General features: G+C 35.2%; 1 protein-coding gene across 1 annotated transcript in view; it reads left to right on the plus strand.

The window, feature by feature from the left end:
- PPP1R3A (protein phosphatase 1 regulatory subunit 3A) overlaps nt 1-17,904 on the plus strand; it is a 39,146-nt gene extending 21,242 nt beyond the window's left edge. The window contains exons 2-4 of the mRNA XM_029955820.1: nt 12,182-12,240; nt 12,352-12,476; nt 14,394-17,904. Of these exons, the coding sequence (XP_029811680.1) occupies nt 12,182-12,240; nt 12,352-12,476; nt 14,394-16,778 (2,569 nt within the window). The 3' untranslated portion in view covers nt 16,779-17,904. The remainder of the gene's footprint in view (nt 1-12,181; nt 12,241-12,351; nt 12,477-14,393) is intronic.
- Nucleotides 17,905-19,863: the final 1,959 nt, after the last annotated feature.

Genomic DNA, 19,863 nt, shown 5'->3' on the forward strand with positions numbered 1-19,863 from the left:
TGTTTGTGAAACTGAATTGCTTGAGAATGGAAGTGAATTACAACAGATTTCATGTCATAAATACTCATTAAAACTAAAAAGCAGTAGCTGATAACATAAAAAATTAAAAACATAGAGGAATAGCAGACATATACTAATTTCATAGCAACGAAGAAATGAGCTAAAAATGACTTTATAGCTTATAAATTTAACAAAGGTAGTCATAGAAAGGCACTGCGTATTGTAACTTTTCCAACGTGCTTTGGCATTCTTCTACTTTTGTTGGTCCCAGTTATTATATTTAAGATATCTGGGAAGATTTTACAAACATAAAACCTGTGATCTCCTATAAGAAATACTGAAGAATTGTTCTTCCAGTATTTCTACTGAATTATATACCATCTCACATAACTTACTTTCCAGATGAAGGAAAGAGTATTGACATATGCTTGAAATTCTTTGCCAAGAGACAGAAATGGACAGAAGCTGGGAAAAAAGTTGGAGAATTTTCTTAACACTTTATTCCCCATAAAAGCTAACAAACAAACAAACACTTGTCAACACTGCTATCTTGAGACAAAACTGAGGGCGAAGATGCTCAGGGGAACAGTTGCAGGTCGGTGCTCTGACTTCATACCCATCACCTTCACTTTGGCAACAATTCCTTCCAAGAAGTGTCACTTCTTGAATAATTGGATTTCCAAGTCTGGAAGCCTTGTGCTCCTTTGTATCAACTCTGTCTCCCAACCCTTCCAAACACACACTGGATTTATCAATTTACATTTTAAATTTCTTCTTCTTTTTTCGTCTATAGAAATATTTATTTATATTTTTTCAGTGCTTCACACATTTATTTTATTTACTTCTAAGAGATATTTTGGTCACAGCAGGGATCAAAATTACTTGTTCTTAAAAGTTTCAAAACAGCACATAACACAAATGCTATAAATCTGGGCTGTCAGTACTCAGGATTTAAGAAACCAAGTAGCTAGGCAATGCTTACATGTAGATTCCACAAAGAAAACATGTTGAATAAGAATTTCATCAACTGCAATTAGCTGGCTCAGTAGTCAGGACTCTGAATAATGACTTTTTATACAACCAGAGACAAATCAGTATCATTATGAAAAAAAAATAGTGCCTGTAATTTAGTATCCTTTGGGGAAAAAAATCACATGACAACACTCTGATAATTTTTGAAAGATGGAGATGGTATAAAGCTCTTAGCAATCATTTTGCTGGGGAACTGTGGAGAAAAAGAATGTCAGACTTCTGAAGTAGCAAGAATCTCAGCGGAACAATCACCAGTTTCTTGTCACCCACCTACTCCATGGGTGACAATTACTTCCCTTAAGAACTCAAGTGAAATAAGGACTTTGGGCCAATAAGTTTAAGAATTTTCTTCAAAATCTCTCTGATGTGTATTCTTTAGTTTTCCCAGTACCCGTCATTTACAAACATTCACATTTCTCTCTCACTGGAATATAACCGGCAGGTTGTGGGCCAGGTTTACCTATAAGCCCTCTTCACTTAAAATTCATGGATTCTGCTTATAATTACATCCCCTCCCCAAGCAACTATAATTTCTGATACACACTTGAACCTCCAAGATCCTCCTAGATCCTCACAATTTAGTACCTCTTTGGAAAATACATGTTGCTACAAAATGGCACATGTTGCCCTGATGCAATCACAGAATTAAATCTAAGTAGTTTTTTGTCCTGATAACTGTGAGGTGAGGTGAGCAAGAAAAAAAAAAAAAAAACAACCCCAGCACCCAGCACTTTGATGTAACAAAGCAGATTTGAAGGGACAATCCTGAGTAGGAAAAACAATTATGAATTGAAGAAACTTTGGAATAAAAACTCAACAAAGAATTCTTCAGCAAAAGTATGCTTTTCAGTTATTGAAATTTCCTGCATCAAGAAGAAATAGTACCATTGTTTCCAGCACATATTCAAGATCAAGCACTGAGGCAATGGGCAATGCTGTCATTGAGAAATCGAAGTAGAGAAGATTTCAGGAATGTAGTAAATGGAAAACAAGAAAATGACCCCATGAAACCATCTGCTCCCTAATGTAGTATGTTTTCTTGAATGGTTGAGCAGTTCATTAGAGTTTACTCAAGGGGCATGTGGTTTGCCATGGTTTATGATTATATTTTAAAAGTAATAAATTAGCTTATATGGTATGTAGTATCCAATACATTTGTCTATCCCAACCAGTTATGATACTGGTAATGTTACATTATCTGAAATGTTCTACCTGGACAAAAGTAAAATAATATGGAAGTAAATGATTCTGTAATCTTTATTATAAAGAATATAAGATTATCTCACACACTGTGCAGGTAGGATTTCTGTCCATTTGAACTGACACTGCTGGCCATAAGATTTTATCAGGAGTTTATTTTTGACTGTATTATAGTTTTAAGTTAACAGCTATTTCTATTGATTCTCCTAGGATTTTTATGTTTTAAGTAGCTTAAGAATTTTCCAAATTAAACATTTCAAAATTATATTCAAAGATACTACCATTACTTATATAAATATAGAACTTTAAAACTGGAAGGCATGTTATTTAATAGCAAAAGTGAGAAGAGCAAATTCATTCCAATTTGAACAATAAAGGGGTTGCTGGGTGGTGGATGCCAGGCTGTGTGGAGAAGGTTTATGAAGCTCAGTCTAGTCTCAGCAAGGAAATCCCTTGATCTGGTATCAGTGCTTGCCATGGATGCTGGAGAGAGAGGCCAGCGTGAGGGTTTTGTATTAGATATCCCTAATCTAATCCAGAGCTTTCACTTTAAAGATAAGGAATGTGATGTCCACAAAATCCATGTTCCTTACTATATTAGTTATTCATCTCCAGATTCAGCATCGAAGGGAATATAAAGCTGTTTAAAAATTTTGAAGTTTTTTCTTTAAGATTATTTCTTGCTTCTTTCAATCCCTGTTAATAATGCAGAGCTGTCTTCCTTTTACTGTCCTTTCTTTATCATCAAGGAACTGAACTGTAATTCATCTTTCAATGTAAATCCCTTCTGCATCATGCCTTTAAATGTTTTTCCCTTAGATATTTCTGTGCACAATTAGAAATTTATCTCTTTAATTCTCTCTCTTTTGATCATATATTTCGCTTCTGTTTTTGGTTTTACTCATGATCAAGGGAAGACTCCTGGTATCGTAACACCAAAGGAATAGATATTAAGCCCTTGTAGTTAATGTATTACAATCTTCACCTCTCGTTAAGTACAAGCTTTTGCTTTCCTCCTTCTTCTAACTCAGAGATGGCTTTAAAAAATGTCAGAACACTGGAAAGTGAATTTTCAGGAAAATATCATCATAAAACTATGAAAATAAATAGTACATGATATGTACTTATTATCCTAGGAAAGGCTTTTCAGTATTTCTAGAAGTAGCCATTTATCAGTGTTAATGCCAAGGCTAACGTACTCTTTTTAAGTGCATTTTTTTTAAAAATCTCAATTGAGGTACATATTTTTTCTAATTTAAAAGCTCCCATTCATTTATTTTCCATTCTTTCTTTTTATGTTTTTTTAAATTTGTTTTTAAGAGAGACAGCATGAGCAGGGGAGGTCAGAGAGAGAGGGAGACACAGAATCTGAAGCAGGCTCCAGGTTCATTAGCTGTCAGCACAGAGCCTGACGCGAGGCTCAAACCCACAGACCATGAGATCATGACCTGAGCCGAAGCCGGACGCTGAACCGACTGAGCCACCCAGGCACCCCCATTCTTTCTTTAAAGGAGGATAATAAAGGAAATAAAATGTGGTCACAAGCTTTGAACAAGAGGACAGGCTGAACTTCTTGAAGTGTTCAGCATTTATTTATTTTTTAGCTGTTTATCTCAGAGTGAAAGTTTGATTCTCTTTGAACAGTGCCGAGCATATTCAAGCAGAGTTAAGGAGACACAAAGAGAAGCCATGACTCACTTTCGAAGTGATCCTTTTTTATGCCAACTTTTTTATTCCTCTTGGAAGAGAGTTACACTTTTGCTGCCGACAACCTAATCCTGACATTTACCCTGACTGCTTAGGTAATTCCATCACATCAGATGGAGATTGTGTGGATGGGTCTCTGAGACATTTCACTCCTATTTTAAGAAACAGATGAACTTTTAGTACAATGGCATTGCAGGTCCTTAGGAAAACCATGTGATTACTTATACAAAACCTACTATATTTTGACAGTGTTAAAGGAGAAGGTCCATATACCCAGAAACTGCAGTAGCATTAATACAGTGCCTAAATCTTGACACCGAGTAAAACAATTGGGTGATAAAAGAAAGTGTGAATTAACATTCCCACACACACCATATTTGGAGAGGACACTTTTAAATAAAAGGTTACTTTCACTGAAGATCTAATGATTTTTCTTTGGAAGATGGTCCTCTGAGAAAGGCACATTAAAAACAGCTAGGCAAGTATGCTATCATGGGTTGCAAATTTTACTCTTGAAAGAAGCTTGTGGGGGTGTCTGGGTGACTCAGTCAGTTGAGTGTCTTACTTCAGCTCAGGTCATGATTTCACTGATTGTGAGTTTGAGCCCCATGTCGGGCTTTGTGCTGACAGCTCAGAGCCTGGAGCTTGCTTCAGAGTCTGTGTCTCCCTCTCTCTCTGCCCCTTTCTCACTCACACTCTGTCTCTCTCTCCTTCAAAAATAAATAAACATTAAAAAAACATTTAAAAAAGTAGATTGTGAATTAAAGATAACAGAGAATATTGGTAAACATTAAAAAAATACAGATAAATCCAAGTGAAAGGAAAAAGATGGGACTTGGGTACTATGGTGTTATAGAACATATTTACCACACAGTAGTGACAATAATAATAAACTTATTAAACACTTCTACATATCGAGACTATGCTAAATAATAGCCCTGTATAAAGAGGAGGCATTATTTTGGGAAAAACTGAGGCTCAGAGAGATTAAGTATCATGTTTGAAGTCACATGGCTGGCTAGTAAGTGGCAAACAAGATTTACATCCAAATCTTTCTGCTCTTTTTCACTCTGGTTTGACCCTTTACTAGAGAACATTGGCATGGTGACCGAGAAATTTGAATATAGTTCTCGTTTACCTACTGGCTAGTGTGTGTGACCATACTGTTTCACTAGGCTTTAGTGTTTCTGTCTATTCTATAATGGGATGGGACTATCCAACTATGAGGCCTCTTACGGAACTGAGGTCTTATGAATTGGAAGAGTTTGGCAAAAGAAGTAAGATAAAATTTCTGAAGTTATATGAGGCTAAGAGGTAGGGCATTGTAGAACTGACTCAAGTTTTGAGTGATTAACTGCTAACTCGAAACACAAATTATTGTTTTCTTGTTAATGTACTAGATAGGTTACATAGACTGGTCTGTTTTCCAATGTACTTATTTTCTGAATATATGTGATACATAATCAGTTTTTTTCTTTTGTGCATAGAGCTGCAGCCATCATTACATAATTGGATGTTACTTGCTGAAAAGTCAGAGATATAAGGAGCAACTTCCTACATCACTTCCCTGGATTCTTAGAGTGCCTTCCTATAGCTCTTATATGAGCAGTTAGACTATATGTTTTCAAACACTAGAACATGTCTGAGGGTTCTAAAAAAATGCCTACTCCCCACTCCAGACATGCTGATTCAGATCTGGTTTTGGGTCTTCAAAGCAGCATTTGTAATGAGTACCCGGTCATTTTTATATAGGAGGTCAGTGAGTCACATTTTAAGAAGCATTGTTAGGATTTTAAGTTTGTGCTTCTTGAACTGGCTATTATTTGATACCCAGGGTTTTAATCTTTCATTCTTCCAAAATTGTATCTTAAATTTCTTGACATATTTACAATAGCTCTTTTTTTTTTTTTACCGATAATGTATTTATACATGACGCTTTAGACTTAGAATTACCACTCCCCTCTTCCCTAACTAGTGTTACTTTTTGTTTAGTTTTCAACTTAGAGACCAGATCCTCCTGGGAACCATTTCTATCCCATCCTTCACCCCATTGAGCACACATTTATTACACTGTGATTCATGTAAAAAGTATCTGTCTTCCCTACTGGTTTGGGAGCCCTTTGAAGGCAGGAACTAGGTCTTATTCATTGTGATGATCTAGTACAATATTTGGGAAATTGTGGGTACTTAAATATTTGATAAATGATGATTGATTGAATGAATTAATATAGATTGCTATGTATTTTAAGATACTATTAGACTTCATAAGGATCATTATTGACTGGAAACCATTAATTTATTTACACATTTAGGACATACATATTATCTACTTGAGGCCATCACATAAAATTTCAGTGTTACATCCCATTTCTTTGAAGTGGGGGAAAATTTAAATTGTAAAGATTATGCCAGCCTTTGTGCAATGATATTATGAGAGATAAAAGAAAAAACAACATAATCTGGGCATTTTTCACTCAATAAGCACTAATTTTCATTTCCCATTTGGTCAAAAGCCCAAAGGCCTTCTAAACCTAACACATTTCCTTCAATGAAACTCATCTACTCTTCTTCACTGTTGCTTCTCCTCCTGAATTCTCCATCTCAGGTGAGGGTAGTTCCATCCTTCTGAATTCTCAAACTAGAAACCTTTCATTAGCCTTTATTTCTCTTTACTCATAAGTGTTTCCTAAATCGTAGGAAAGAATGTTACAAAGGCACATCAAACCAACAGGGAGTAACAGAACTGGGTTTGGGGCCAGGAGAGCCAACTAAGGCAGAATGACTCCACTGCCTATCGTCTAGGGCAGGGGCGGTCTGCAGAGTGAGACCCAGTGGACTCAGCACTGAGACACATCACGTCCATATTGGGGCTTGCCAATCTGCCTCACATGAAATCAATTTAGGAGATTACCAGTGATAACATTCTCCATTCCCTCCCTACCTCCGTGTGCAGGTCTATTAATTTAAAACCTACAGATATAGGACCGGGTGGTTCTGATATGAAAGGAGATTTGGGAAACTGTTGTTATATCAAGAGCTATAGTATTCATGGGAAAAGAGAAGGACAAGGTAGCAGGTCTCCTGAACAACTGGGATACTTAAAGTTTCGTTATGAGCTTGATCTTTATTTCCTTAGAAATTCATCAAGATAGAATGCCCAAATCTAGCAAAACAAGTTGGCTACAACCTGGAGCTGACTAAAACTACTTAGAATATTATGGGCGCAGGTGAACAGCATGGATGCAAGGGCATTTTCTTTTTCCCCAGTGAATGACTAGAATAATATCCTGGAAACTAATAAGCATAATTTGAGGGTCCCCTGTCCAAGCATGTGAGATTAGGGAGCAAGGTGGTTCTCGTGGGTACCTGAGAAGCAGATCACCTCGCCCATAAGAGATCAGAAACCACCCTGCAGACTAATTCAACACCTTACTGACTGGTAGTGCAGGAGCCCCAGTTAACTACAAGACCAAACTCTCCCTTACTTAGGTCTTAGCAGGAAAAATAGTAGATGTCTCAATCTAATGAGTGAATGAGCTTTAGTCATTTTTAAAATATATCTACAAGAATTGATCAACAATCATATTGTTGCTACATGAAAAGCTGTAACTCAAATTTCATTCTTCCCTCTTGGCCATTATTTTTAACCCTCATCATTTTGTGCCTGAAAGACTGCAGTCCTCTCATGACTAGTCTTCCGGCCCCACCATGGGTCATTGTCTCCAGGTTCTCATTAGGAACGTTCCTCAATGTACCTCCAGAGATCAGTTCTGAAATGGACATCTGACCATGTTTCTCTCCCACTGAACTCCCTTTCCCCACCACCACCTGAAGTGGCTAAAAATATGCTTAAAGGATTCAGATCCACTTTGCCCAGTATGCTAAGCCCTTTAAAACATACTCAAAAACAAACTGATAGTCACTGGAGAGGAAATGGAGGCATGGGGGTGGGTTAAATAGGCGATGGGGATTAAGGAGTGCACCTGCTGTGATAGGCACCAGGTGTTGTATGGAGGTGTTGAATGACTAAATTGTACACCTGAAACAATATTACACTATGTGTTAAAGTTTAAATAAAAAACTTAAAAAAAAACCAAACCTACTCTAATTCCAGTTCTGTTCCTTAGCATTCTTTCCTTCCAATACATTTCTTTTCTGAATGTGTCTCTTGCGTTTGTGCTGCCTAAAATCCCTAAATACCCTTAAATATTTTACCATTTGTTATTACCTCTGTCTAGAATGACCTTGCCATTCTTCTCTAATTGTCCAACTCCTACTTTTCTTGATAACTCAGTAACTCAAAATGTTATTTCCTTTGTGAAAAATTCCATGATTCCCCCACAGAATAGCCTCCTTGTTTCTATCCTCTTTTTTTATCTTAGAGAATATGTATAATATTCCATAATTTATTATAATATTTATCACTTATTATAATGATTATAATTGCCTATCGGTGCATCTATTTCAGTCACTACATTATAGCTTCCTAGAGACAAAAGACTATAGTTTATTTATCCTTAATTTACCAGGGCTTATTGGAAGTTATGAGAGTGGGTGATCAAAAGATCTTCTAGAAGAATGAATGACCTTACATTTTTTAAAGTTCTTTTATTTTTATTTATTTTGAGAGAGAGAGAGAGAGCGAGTGGGAATGGGGCAGATAGAGAACCCCAAGCAGGCTCTGGAGTGTGAGAACAAAAAGGTAAAGATAAGGGAAGAGTAGAAAGGATGCTGTGCATTTACTCAATTGTCTGTTTCCTCAATTCTTCTAAAGTTATTTTAATTATACTCTTTAGATGTAATTGGTCATATGACTGACACTTTGAGTTTTAGAGTGGGATTTTAACACTAGACATCTTCTAAGTCAGAGAGCAACTCATTTGTCTTAACAAATTATCTGAAACTAGAATTTAACTAGATATTTTAAATAATGTAATAAGCACCTGCAAAACTCAAAACTCAAAACAATAACCAACTTATAACCATCTCATTTTCTCATTTCATATCCCAATTTGCCCCACCTGGTATAACCATGATCTTGACAATCAAGCTTTCTTGTTTATTTAGCTTCTTAGCATATTCTGTTTTCTTTCATATATATATCAAGTTATTTTGGTAGTTTTTAGCATATGAAAAAGAACATCCTCTGATTTAATGTTTTTGGACTACTCATTTAGTATTATGTTACTAAGATTTATCCATATTGTTGTATGCCTCTGTGGTTTATTAATTCTGAGTGCTATGTAATGTTCCTTTTCGTGATATGCCATCGTTTTGTCTACTCTTCTGTTCATGGTAATTTGGGTTGTTACAAGATTCCGTAGTTGATAGCAATTTTTATCAATTAAATAGATTTAAAGACTATCTCTTTATGGTCTTGATTGACATTTCTTTGTTCTCTAACCATACTGACTACCACTTAATGTGCTTATGGGCTTATATGAAGTTTGTCTTCTATGAAATGTCTGTCTCTCTCTCCTGATTCTATTGAAATGTTTGTACTTCCTTATTGATTTGTAGGACTTCTTTATGTAGTCTTGATACTTATTTGTGTTAATTTTGCATTTTTCCTAGTTTGTAATTTATACTTTTCTCTTATACATATGTCTTTTAATGAACTAGTTTTAAATTTCAATATAGTTAATCTGACAATCCCTTATATAGCCACTTTTTTCTTCTTATTTAAGAAAATGTTTCCTACTCTGAATTCTATGATATATTCACATGTATTTTCTGTTAAGAATTTCAAGAATGTTGACATTTCAGAACTTAATCCATCCAGAGTAGATTTCTGAATATATGTTGTGCCAATTTCATTTTTTCTCATAAGAGTAGTCATTTTTCCTGTCTCCATGTATTGAAAAATCCCTTATTACCTGCTATGTGATATAATATGTTTGTCATATACCCAAGTTCTATTTATGTGAGAATCTGTTACTAAGCTCTAATTCTTTGTCCCTGTGCCAACATAACTGTCTTTTTAAAGTTTGTTTATTTTGAGAGAGAGAGAGAGAGAAAGAGAGATGGGAGGAGGGGCAGAGTGAAGGAGAACCCAAAGCAGGCTCTGCACTATGAGCACAAAGTCTGATGTGGGGCTAGAACTAATGAACCATGAGATCGTGACCTGAGCCAACATGAAGAGTCAGACATTTAACCAACTGAGCCAGCCACCCACTCTCGCATCCCACAACATAACTATTTCAGTAACTAAAACTTCATAAGATCTTTTGAAATCAGGTAGAGCAAGTTTTCCTCACAGCTACTTCTCATAAATATTTAATTTCTCTTGAGCCCTTTGTTTTTCTCTTTAAAATCACATTTTCAAATTTTATAAAAGAATATTGTGGAATTTTGATTAGAATTGGATTGAATCTGTGGATTAATTTGGGAAAGAATACTTTCATGTATCTTCTTCTTATCCATGAACATGGTATGTTTCTCAATTTTTCTAGGTTTTTAGTATTTCTTGATACAATTTATTCTTTTCCTTATAGGAGTCTTACACATTTTCTATTAGTTTACCGCATAGATATTTGATATAATATTTAAATTTCATGTATTTCAGCTGCTCTTTCTTGTATTTATTCCTGAATCTAAGATTTCCCCTGCCATATTTCTGTATTTACATGTTTCATAAGACACCAATATAATAATACACGGTTTAGTAACTACTTATTTATCCCCAAAATGAGTTAGAAGAACGTTTATTTCCTTTTGATGCACTCATTTTTTAAAAATTGAAATATCTTAGAGAATTAATTTAGAAAAATGATTGATAGCATTTGGTTAGTCAAAAACATAAGGCTTTAAATGTCTATGATTTTCCCTCTACAAATGAGATTTTCAACACTGTTATGGGGATAAAGAGGAAGCAAGAACAATCAAATGATGTATAATGGTTTGTATTTTTTAAGTTCCTATATATTATGTACATGGAGAAGGAGAAATGCATCAATTTGCATTTAAACAAAAATAAATCTTTGCATAGTTACTGGCTTCATTAAACAATACATATTTATAGATTAAGTCAGTATCCACTATGTAAATGGTATATTTTTCCAGTGATACTATATTTATATAGAAACATTATTTTCTTTAATGGGCCCACTGGAAAATACCAAATATTTTTGGCAAGTTAAAATTAAGCATTATAAATATGTACAAAACTGAATTTCTTTCTTGCAAAGCCCAGATGGAAGAATTTTCAGTTTTATCATGGTTTGTTGAAAAAGATTGGCTTTCTTGGAGTTTGGATCAACATTATCCATGAAATGAAGAGTAGACTCTATTACACAACTTTATCAGACTTTGCCAATTCTCTAGGTGCATTTTATTCAAGAAAAAGTCATTGAGAAAAGTCACTAGAAGAAAATTCAGCTGAGATAATATGAGAAAATGTGGACACTGGGCCAACCATTTCTGATAGATTGACTTGTGATATAACTACACAAAATGGACTTTTTCAGTAACATTTTTCTTGCTTAGTGTCATGGACAAATCTAAATTCTAGATTCCACAAATAAATCTACAAACAGAGTGGATTTGAAATAAAAATATATTTACCTTAATCAAAATGCAGAATATTATCATAAAGGAAATGCAACCCAAATCATTAAAGAAAGAAAATATATGCTTTCATATGAGCAATCTGAAGTCATATTTATAAAATTAGCCTGTGGCAGTACACACATAAAGTCTTTGAACTGAATACAAATTTAGCTGCCTTTCAGTTTTTAGTAAGTTTGTTGTTTTCTCCTTTTTTCCTTTTCATTCATCCAAATGAAAGAATTTTGAGTAATGTAAAATGCAAAAAATTAATAATTAGAACATTAAAAAGCAATTTCCATGACCACAAATGGACTGACAGTTCATAAAACTTTATCATTTAAACCCAAAGAAAAATGTTCTCACTTGCAACGATTAAATTCATGAATGATGAAATATTCAACATTTACATTTTTTTTACTTTGGTTATATAAGTTTTAATATAGGCAACACAATCTTGTTTAGAAATATAGCTTTATGTAAGTTATTTAAAATTTTTTCTACTATTAATATTTGCTATTGAATTATTCTAAGAGATCAATTTTATTTAGAAAGCTTATCAAGTAATGCAAGAAAATATGAAAGGTTATATAATACTTATTTGGCTTGCTACTCGTTTGACTTTTCCCCTGTACAAAAATACTTAGAAGATGTAGTCCCAGAAAACATGTATAATATTTTGTTTTAAATTTGACAGTAAAGAAGAATCATTAGTGACATCAGATGAGAATGACTTTGAGAATTCAAAGACTACAGGTACTATTTTTTATTTGACTTTTTCAATCTAATTTTTAAACAAAATCTGTCTTTTGTTAAAGCCTCTGATGATAATAATTTCACATAGATACAATTGTATTAACTTTGCAGATACCTATATCCCAACAATTGTTTGTTCCCACGAGGAAAAGAAAGACTCGGAAACCAGTAATCAAAATGTAAAAGATGTAAACAGAGAACATGATGAACATAATGAAAAAGAATTAGAGTTGATGGTAAGTGTTCCGGTTGCCAGGGTATTAGAGACTATGAATCCATTTACGCTTCAAAGATGCTGCAACGCCTGCCTTTCGATAGTTTCAACTAATATAATTTGCAAATGTGAAAGCACAGCCTTTCTGTCCTCGCATCTCTAGCTTGATCAAGAAGGCACTTTGATTTCAGTATGTTGCTTCTGGTCTCTGCAGTGGCAAATTAATGACATTCATTTCTTATCTCTTTACCAGCGGCTCTGAGTAATAGTTTGTAGGAATTATAGAAGAGGTAGCACTATCCTGATGTGCATTTCTAATCTTTGTGACAAGTGTACACTTAGCATAAACTCGTCTGTAAAATGAGAGGGCTGGACTAGATGATTGTGAGAGTCTGTCCAGCTCTTCAAGTGTGATTCATGCATTTAGCAGCATTTTTAAAAACTTCCTTCCATCTTCATGAGACTCTCACAGTTCTGTGTCATTGGAAAGTATTAAATTACCAAATGAGGAGAAAATAGCCTGTGCTATATTTTTTAAACAGGAAACAAATCCAGCACTGTACAATTTAGTATTAAATTTGTTATCATAAATTTCACACTTGGTGAACATTCAATCTATTTGGAATTTTTGGGGGGATGCTTTAGATAGCATTTTTATCACAAAGGAAGAAATGGGAGTAAATGAGTCACATAATGCAATTTATCCTTTACTGTATTTGGTTGGAGCTCATATCATTAGGATACATGGATTCATAATCATCTAAGATTAAACTGACATTTGCCTCTTCAAGTGTCAGTGCTGGAAAAGAAAAGAAATAGAGCTCATCTCTTTCCCCACATTTTCTACCTTTTCTATAGAGATATGGAAGCTGCATCACTAAAGTATGCAATTTACTTTGCTCCAACTTTAAGAAACTACAAAGTTGTCACCCATTGTGAGAATTCTCACTAGCTGAAAGTTAACATCGCCATTTTTTTCAAACCACAGAATATAATGAAAGGGCCCTGAAAAATCACATACTTCACCAATACACCTCATTACAATGAGCAGGCTCAAATATAAAAGTTTGTTTAGAAGTTACTGAAATTGTACATCCAATAAATGAACAGGGAGCTGTAATTTAGATGCTAATTTGCTCCATACTGACGTTAATGCATAAAACAATGAAGCTCTATAATAGATGGAAATACAACCAAATCTGTGGAACCCACAGGCATTGGCTTACAAGACAGCTGTGCAGTTGACAAGTAACATGAGCCTTATGTGAGAAGAAGGGGAAAACGTAAGATTTGCATATAATTATTGAGATCATGCAAATGTCAGTTATGAGGAGAAAAAAAAAACACAGGCATCTCACTGTTAAATCCTGACAGTTGGCATCACTGAAGAGCTCAAATACATTTGAGTACCAGTTGGCAGAGGGTCATTAAAACAGAATTTGCAGAGACATTAACTCCCTCACTTTTCTTTGAGTGACGTTTTGCTATTAATAGTTTGCAGAGGCTTTGCAGAAAACATATTAATAAGAGAAACTGTAATAGGGGCACCTACAGCAAGTGTAAATGCAGCAAGGGGCACCCAGGAAGCTGCTCTCTAATTGATTAGCATGGAGCTATCAATGTGTATATCCTAAGTGAGGAGAAAGTGCAATGACAAGCAAGAATAGTTGAATAATACAATGTGATATTTGGAAGCTGGGAAGGAGAGTGATTAATTTTGGTCCCTTTTCTTATTAATCTCATTCCCAAGTCATAGCCTACAAGGATCCCCCCAAAACATCCGGCTTCCAGAATTTATACAAAATCTACAAATTTGAAACATCCCAAGGAAATCTACCAGTTAATTGCTAGCCCCATTAATGAAATATATCTAGTTCATTTTGTATATTTAAAATCATTTGGTCACTATTTGTTTTGTTTTTGTTCTTTATCCCCTAAGATAAATCAATGCTTAATAAGAAGTACTGCTTCCAGAGATGAAAAGAATACATTTGCAATAGATCCGGTCAATTTTCCAAATAAAGCTGAGGGGTTAGAAAAGAAGCAAATCCACGGTGAAGTATACACTGACTTGTTTAAAAGACCTTTGTCTCCAAGTTCATCAGCAGAAAGCTCCTTAAAGGGGAATTTTTACTGCAATGAAAAAGATTTCTCAGAAAGTAAGTGTAGTCATCAGCCTTCAGAAAAAATTACTTCATATACAGGAGAAATCAAGCCACCATTGGGAGATACTAGTAATGATGAATTAGTGCAATTACATATCGGCAGCAGAGAAGTACTGGATGATAATGCTAATCCAGCCCAACGGAGAAGCAGAGTGCAAATATCTTATCCCTCCTCAGATCAACTAGTCACAGAGAACCTTAATAAAAAACATGAAGGAGGAGCTCAGAAAATTGAAGTGAAAGATTGGGAATGTTTAAGAAGGGATTTCTGTTTGGATTTCCATTTGGAAGAATCTATAGGAAAGGGATCTTCTAAGAAAGATCATGGCAATGGTAAGACTGAGAAGGAGGAGCAAAGATTACATTCAGGTGTTAATGAAAAACAAAGCAAAAATTTTCATTCAATCGTGCATGATGAAGAAAGGAAGAAGGGCCACTCTGACATAAGTATGGAAGGGACTGGAGCTGGTAATAGAGACCTAAGTATTCTGCTGAGTAAAGACACCACAATGCCTGACCAGGCCATTAGAGTAGATACGTTTCATTCACCAAGGATAAGTCTAAGTTGGGAAGAAGCTGTGCGAACAACTCCAGAGCATGGTCTCTCAACTAGAGATGGCGCCGCTTTAGGAGGGATGCCTGAGCAAGCTTGTTCACCAAAAAATGGAAAAGTTTTAAGAAATGATTGTCTTTTCCAAGTTGAAGAAGAAAAATCAGATTGGATTGATCCTGAAGATCAGAATAAGAATGCACAACATAAACAAAGTTGGAATGTTCTGGAAAGTCAAAGAAACTCACAAGAGAGTAAGACAAATAGAACAGAACAGATCAAGGAACAAGCAGATTGTGAAGACATGTGGGGAAAAAGAGATAATACAAGGAGTTTGAAAGCTACACCTAAGGAAGAATTGTTTACCTGCCAAGAAACAGTGAGCTGTGAACTGTCTTCTCTAGCTGATCATGGTGTTACTGAGGGAGCAGAAGCAGGTACAGCTTATATAATTAAGACAACATCAGAAAGTACTCTAGAAAGCATGTCTGCTAGAGAAAAAGCAATAATTGCCAAGCTACCTCAAGAGACAGCACGAAGTGACAGGCCCATCGAGGTAAAGGCAACAGCGTTTGATCCACATGAAGGGAGAAATGATGATTCACATTATACCCTTTGTCAACGAGATACAGGAGGTGTAATGTATGACAATGATTTTAAAAAGGAGTCACGTTTGGGTATTTGTAATGTGCATGTAGATGAAATGGAGAAAGAAGACACCACATCTATGTACAATCCTGGAAAGACACATGACAGGAAGAAACGTGGCATTGGAAATACCACATTTGTAGACGAAACTTTACAGGTCATTACAGGCAATCAAAAGGCAGCCTCAACACTGGATTTACATTTGGGAATGTTACCAACAGACAAAAAAACATTTCTAGAAAATAGAGATCATAAGCAGGTCCAAGAATCATCAAAGAAAATGGATCTAGAAGCTGTTATTCATTCTGCTTTAAATTCAGACACTAATAGAGCTTCTCAGAATGGCTCTCACGTTTCCAATCACCATGTTAAAACCTCAGTGCCATCTCATGAACAGGCAATTGCTGTAGAGAATATGATTACTACCATGACTCTCCAATCTATTTCTGCTAAATCAGAATATAATTGTAATCCAACAAGTGAAATCCAGGGTATCAAGAAGCACCCTACACCTGAAGAAGTGTCTGAAAGTTCAGGAATAGAGACATCAGGTAATAGCAGAGAAAGATTAATAAGCCCGATTTTTCAACAAGAAGAATGCAGTGTGGAAAAATCTCCACGGCCAAGGATTTCCATCAGTGAAGCTGTAGAGAACATAGAAGAGGCAAGTAATGGAAAGGAAGGATTCAACTCTGGACAATCACTGGGCTCTTCAGATGCCAAGGAATCTGAGAGCTCTACTTCTGCTAGTCTCCCTGCTCAGGAAGGTCAAACTGAAAGCAGTGAGTCTCTGCTTTCGAAATATACCAACTCTAAAATACCTTATTTCCTTTTGTTTCTGATTTTTCTTGTAACTATCTACCAGTATGACCTGATGATTGGCTTGGCATTCTACCTTTTTTCATTGTACTGGCTATCCTGGGAAGGGGGGAGACAAAAAGAGTCTGTCAAAAAGAAGTAACCTCATCACTATTATTATTTTCTCTGAAAAGATAAGCTTTTTAGCCCCAAACATTTGGATTGGTGAAAGAGACTATTCAGTGTTCAAAGAGCCAGTGCAGTTTTTCTCTTGAAGGATCATTTAAAAAGGAATGCGTATGAAGTTTGCTCCTTCATATAAGTAATTATTCTATATAGGACCATTATGTTTGGATCATTAAATACCTATATGAACATGAGATCTGAAGCACGTCAAGTTGAAATTAGGTACAGCTGTTGCTCCTTAGCAGGCTATGAAGTTGCAATGCTTCACGTCTCTTCACTACTTAAAGTGCCATTTCTTGCATTCATTTTTTGCAGTAAAGCTCCATTTTTCCCGCCGAGAGTATTTTCCCCTCTATGGTTTTTAAAAAAATAGATAAAACATGAACAATGGCAGAGGACTCTTTTTTTTTTTTTTTTTGGTCTTTTGGTATTGACCATGAAATTTGCATTTATCACTGTATCATTTATCAGCACATTTTGATAGATAAAATCTTTCAACTTTGATTCCATATTTTTAAGAACAACGCCCATGTATATTGAAATGCATAAACTTAAAGAAAGACCTTGTTTGTTTGAATAATACTTTATACAAAGATACCTTTTACCTCCTTCACATGTTCAAAGTCAGAGCACTCATAAGCCAAATCTGACAGAGCCTGAAGCAACTGGGAGATGATCTTGCAATCTACAAAATTTTGTGGGTGGCCCATCTTTAAGCAATGTTTTTCTCTTGTAAAAAGAGAAAGTATAACACAGCCGAACAATTTTAATGTCAATTATTCAAGAGTTCAGGTTTTAAATGAAAAGTTCCACAAGCATTGTTTCAGAATGAATTTGTACCTACAAAGCATAGAGCATTAAATGATAATAATAATTTAAGAAAGATTTCCAAATGAACTATTTTACCTGGTAGTATTTTTTTTGTCTTCAAATGTTTAATCGCTTTTGTTATAAGACAATGAATTATTTCCCAAGGTGGATACAGAGAATGAACAACTAACCAGTGGTGATAGTTACATAACCATCAGGTTGTTAGATGATAACTCAAGGGTGTTTTTCTTTTTTTAAAGTTTATTTATTTATTTGAGAGAGACAGAGCACAAATAGGGGAGGGGCAGAGAGAGAGAAAGAGAGAGAGAGAGAGAGAGAGAGAGAATCTCAAGCAAGCTCTGCACTGACCCAGGGCTTGAATTTACAAAACTGTGAGATCCTGACCTGAAACCAAGGGTCTGATGTTTAACCGACTGAGCGAGCCACCCAGGCACCCTGATTACTCAAGCTTGGAAGTAGGCAAATAAGTAGATCTAGAAATCTACTCAGGGAGGAATCAATATCCAGTATAGCAGTGACTTTGGCTGCTGTTATCTATGGCTAAGTATGTGAAATAATGGAACTAATCATTTCAGTTACAAAAGGGTAATGCAAAGATTCTTATACAAGATTTCAACAACCATTTATTAAATGACTGCTAGAAGCAAAAATCCTGTGCTCTGGTCTATGGCATAGTACTTCTTTTGATACCCTGAATGGGCTAATTTTCCAGAATGAGGCATAGGTATGTAGTTTGATACTTTTGACTTGGTCAGGAATATAGACGAGACATACATTGAGGGAGTGCATTGGGGTGATTTCTTTTTCATGGGAACTTCTTTCCTAAAGCATGTAACTTTGGTCTTCAAAGAGAAAAGATAGTCTATTTATTTACCTATAAAGGTAAATTCAAGGAGGAAAACCTGAATATCTCATCCCACAGTTCTAAGAAACATGCATTTGTGGGAAGAAAAAATGAGAATGAAGCATTTAAACTGACTTTCATGTGGTAGTAAATCATTTCCCTAATTTTCATTAGATACACAACTATTTCCAAATCCCTAATTGTATGCTTGTCTCAAGTCCCATTGAAACTGAATGCTTGACCTTAGCTTTTTAGTTGAACAAATACAAACATCCCGAAGTAGAACTTATGGCAAATATTTGATTGCTTGAGAAAGCACATTTTCATTAAATACAAGGGGAACAGTGTAGGCTGTACCTAGAATATTATCTCTAAAATTGCTATCCCGATAATTTTGTTGACAGGTCTAAATTACAGTGGCATTAAGGTTAGTATTTCTTTAGATCATAATGGCTTGGTTTTTGCACTCTACGATTAAGAGTTTCAGTCAATATGCCATATCTATAATGCATAGAATACTACATTACTTTATGAACACAGGTGCCTGAACTGCAATTATTCCCTTATACATAAAAGAATGTAATTTCTTTTATCTCTTTTACTTGACTTTTGGTAACATTAACTTACTAAACCTTCTCATGCATATTTGTAATATGACAATAGAAGTTTCAAAGAATTTAAAATATTTAACTATGTATTTCTCTGCATGCAATGAGGAAATAATTGGTGATTTAACTGACTTTCTAAACATTTCTTATGGAGACTTTGAAATAAATCCATAAAAGCTTAGGAAAGTATTACTAGGTGGAGAGGGAGGTTTCTGCAACCCACTTTGATCACAGCATTATGATGAGCAAGAGAAGTGTATCTCAGAAAGAACTGATAGTCTCGGGTTAATAAGGATTTGACTGAATCATCATGGCAAGATGGTGTTCCCCTCCCCCCGCCCTCACACGCTGCCCCCAAGTATTGATTAAAGGCCAAAAGAGAGTGTGGCATGAACATAAGCAAAGAGAATGGCATTACACATCTGATTCCTAAAGTGTCTAAGAAATGTGATAAAATACCTGTCACCTTTCATTTCGCTGGGCTTCTATTAGAAATAATACTCTAAAAATTAGCAAGTATAGGTAGTATACTGTCTTAAAACTGTCCTAAAAATCACATCTGTATAAACCATCAATATCCCAATAGATTTCTCCATGTAAAAGGAAATGAGTCAATGAAATGACTCACTCCTCAACATTCAACAACACTGGGTTAGTGCAGTCATGCTTCCCTGGTGAGTTCTAATATTTTGATAATGAAACAGTGACTGTCACTATTTTGTGACAGAAACAGGATCATCTTTTGCTTATTATCTTAAACCAGTCTGCTGGGTAAATGA

Source organism: Suricata suricatta, chromosome 2 (genome assembly GCF_006229205.1).
Source record: "Suricata suricatta isolate VVHF042 chromosome 2, meerkat_22Aug2017_6uvM2_HiC, whole genome shotgun sequence".
Taxonomy (NCBI): Eukaryota; Metazoa; Chordata; class Mammalia; order Carnivora; family Herpestidae; genus Suricata; species Suricata suricatta.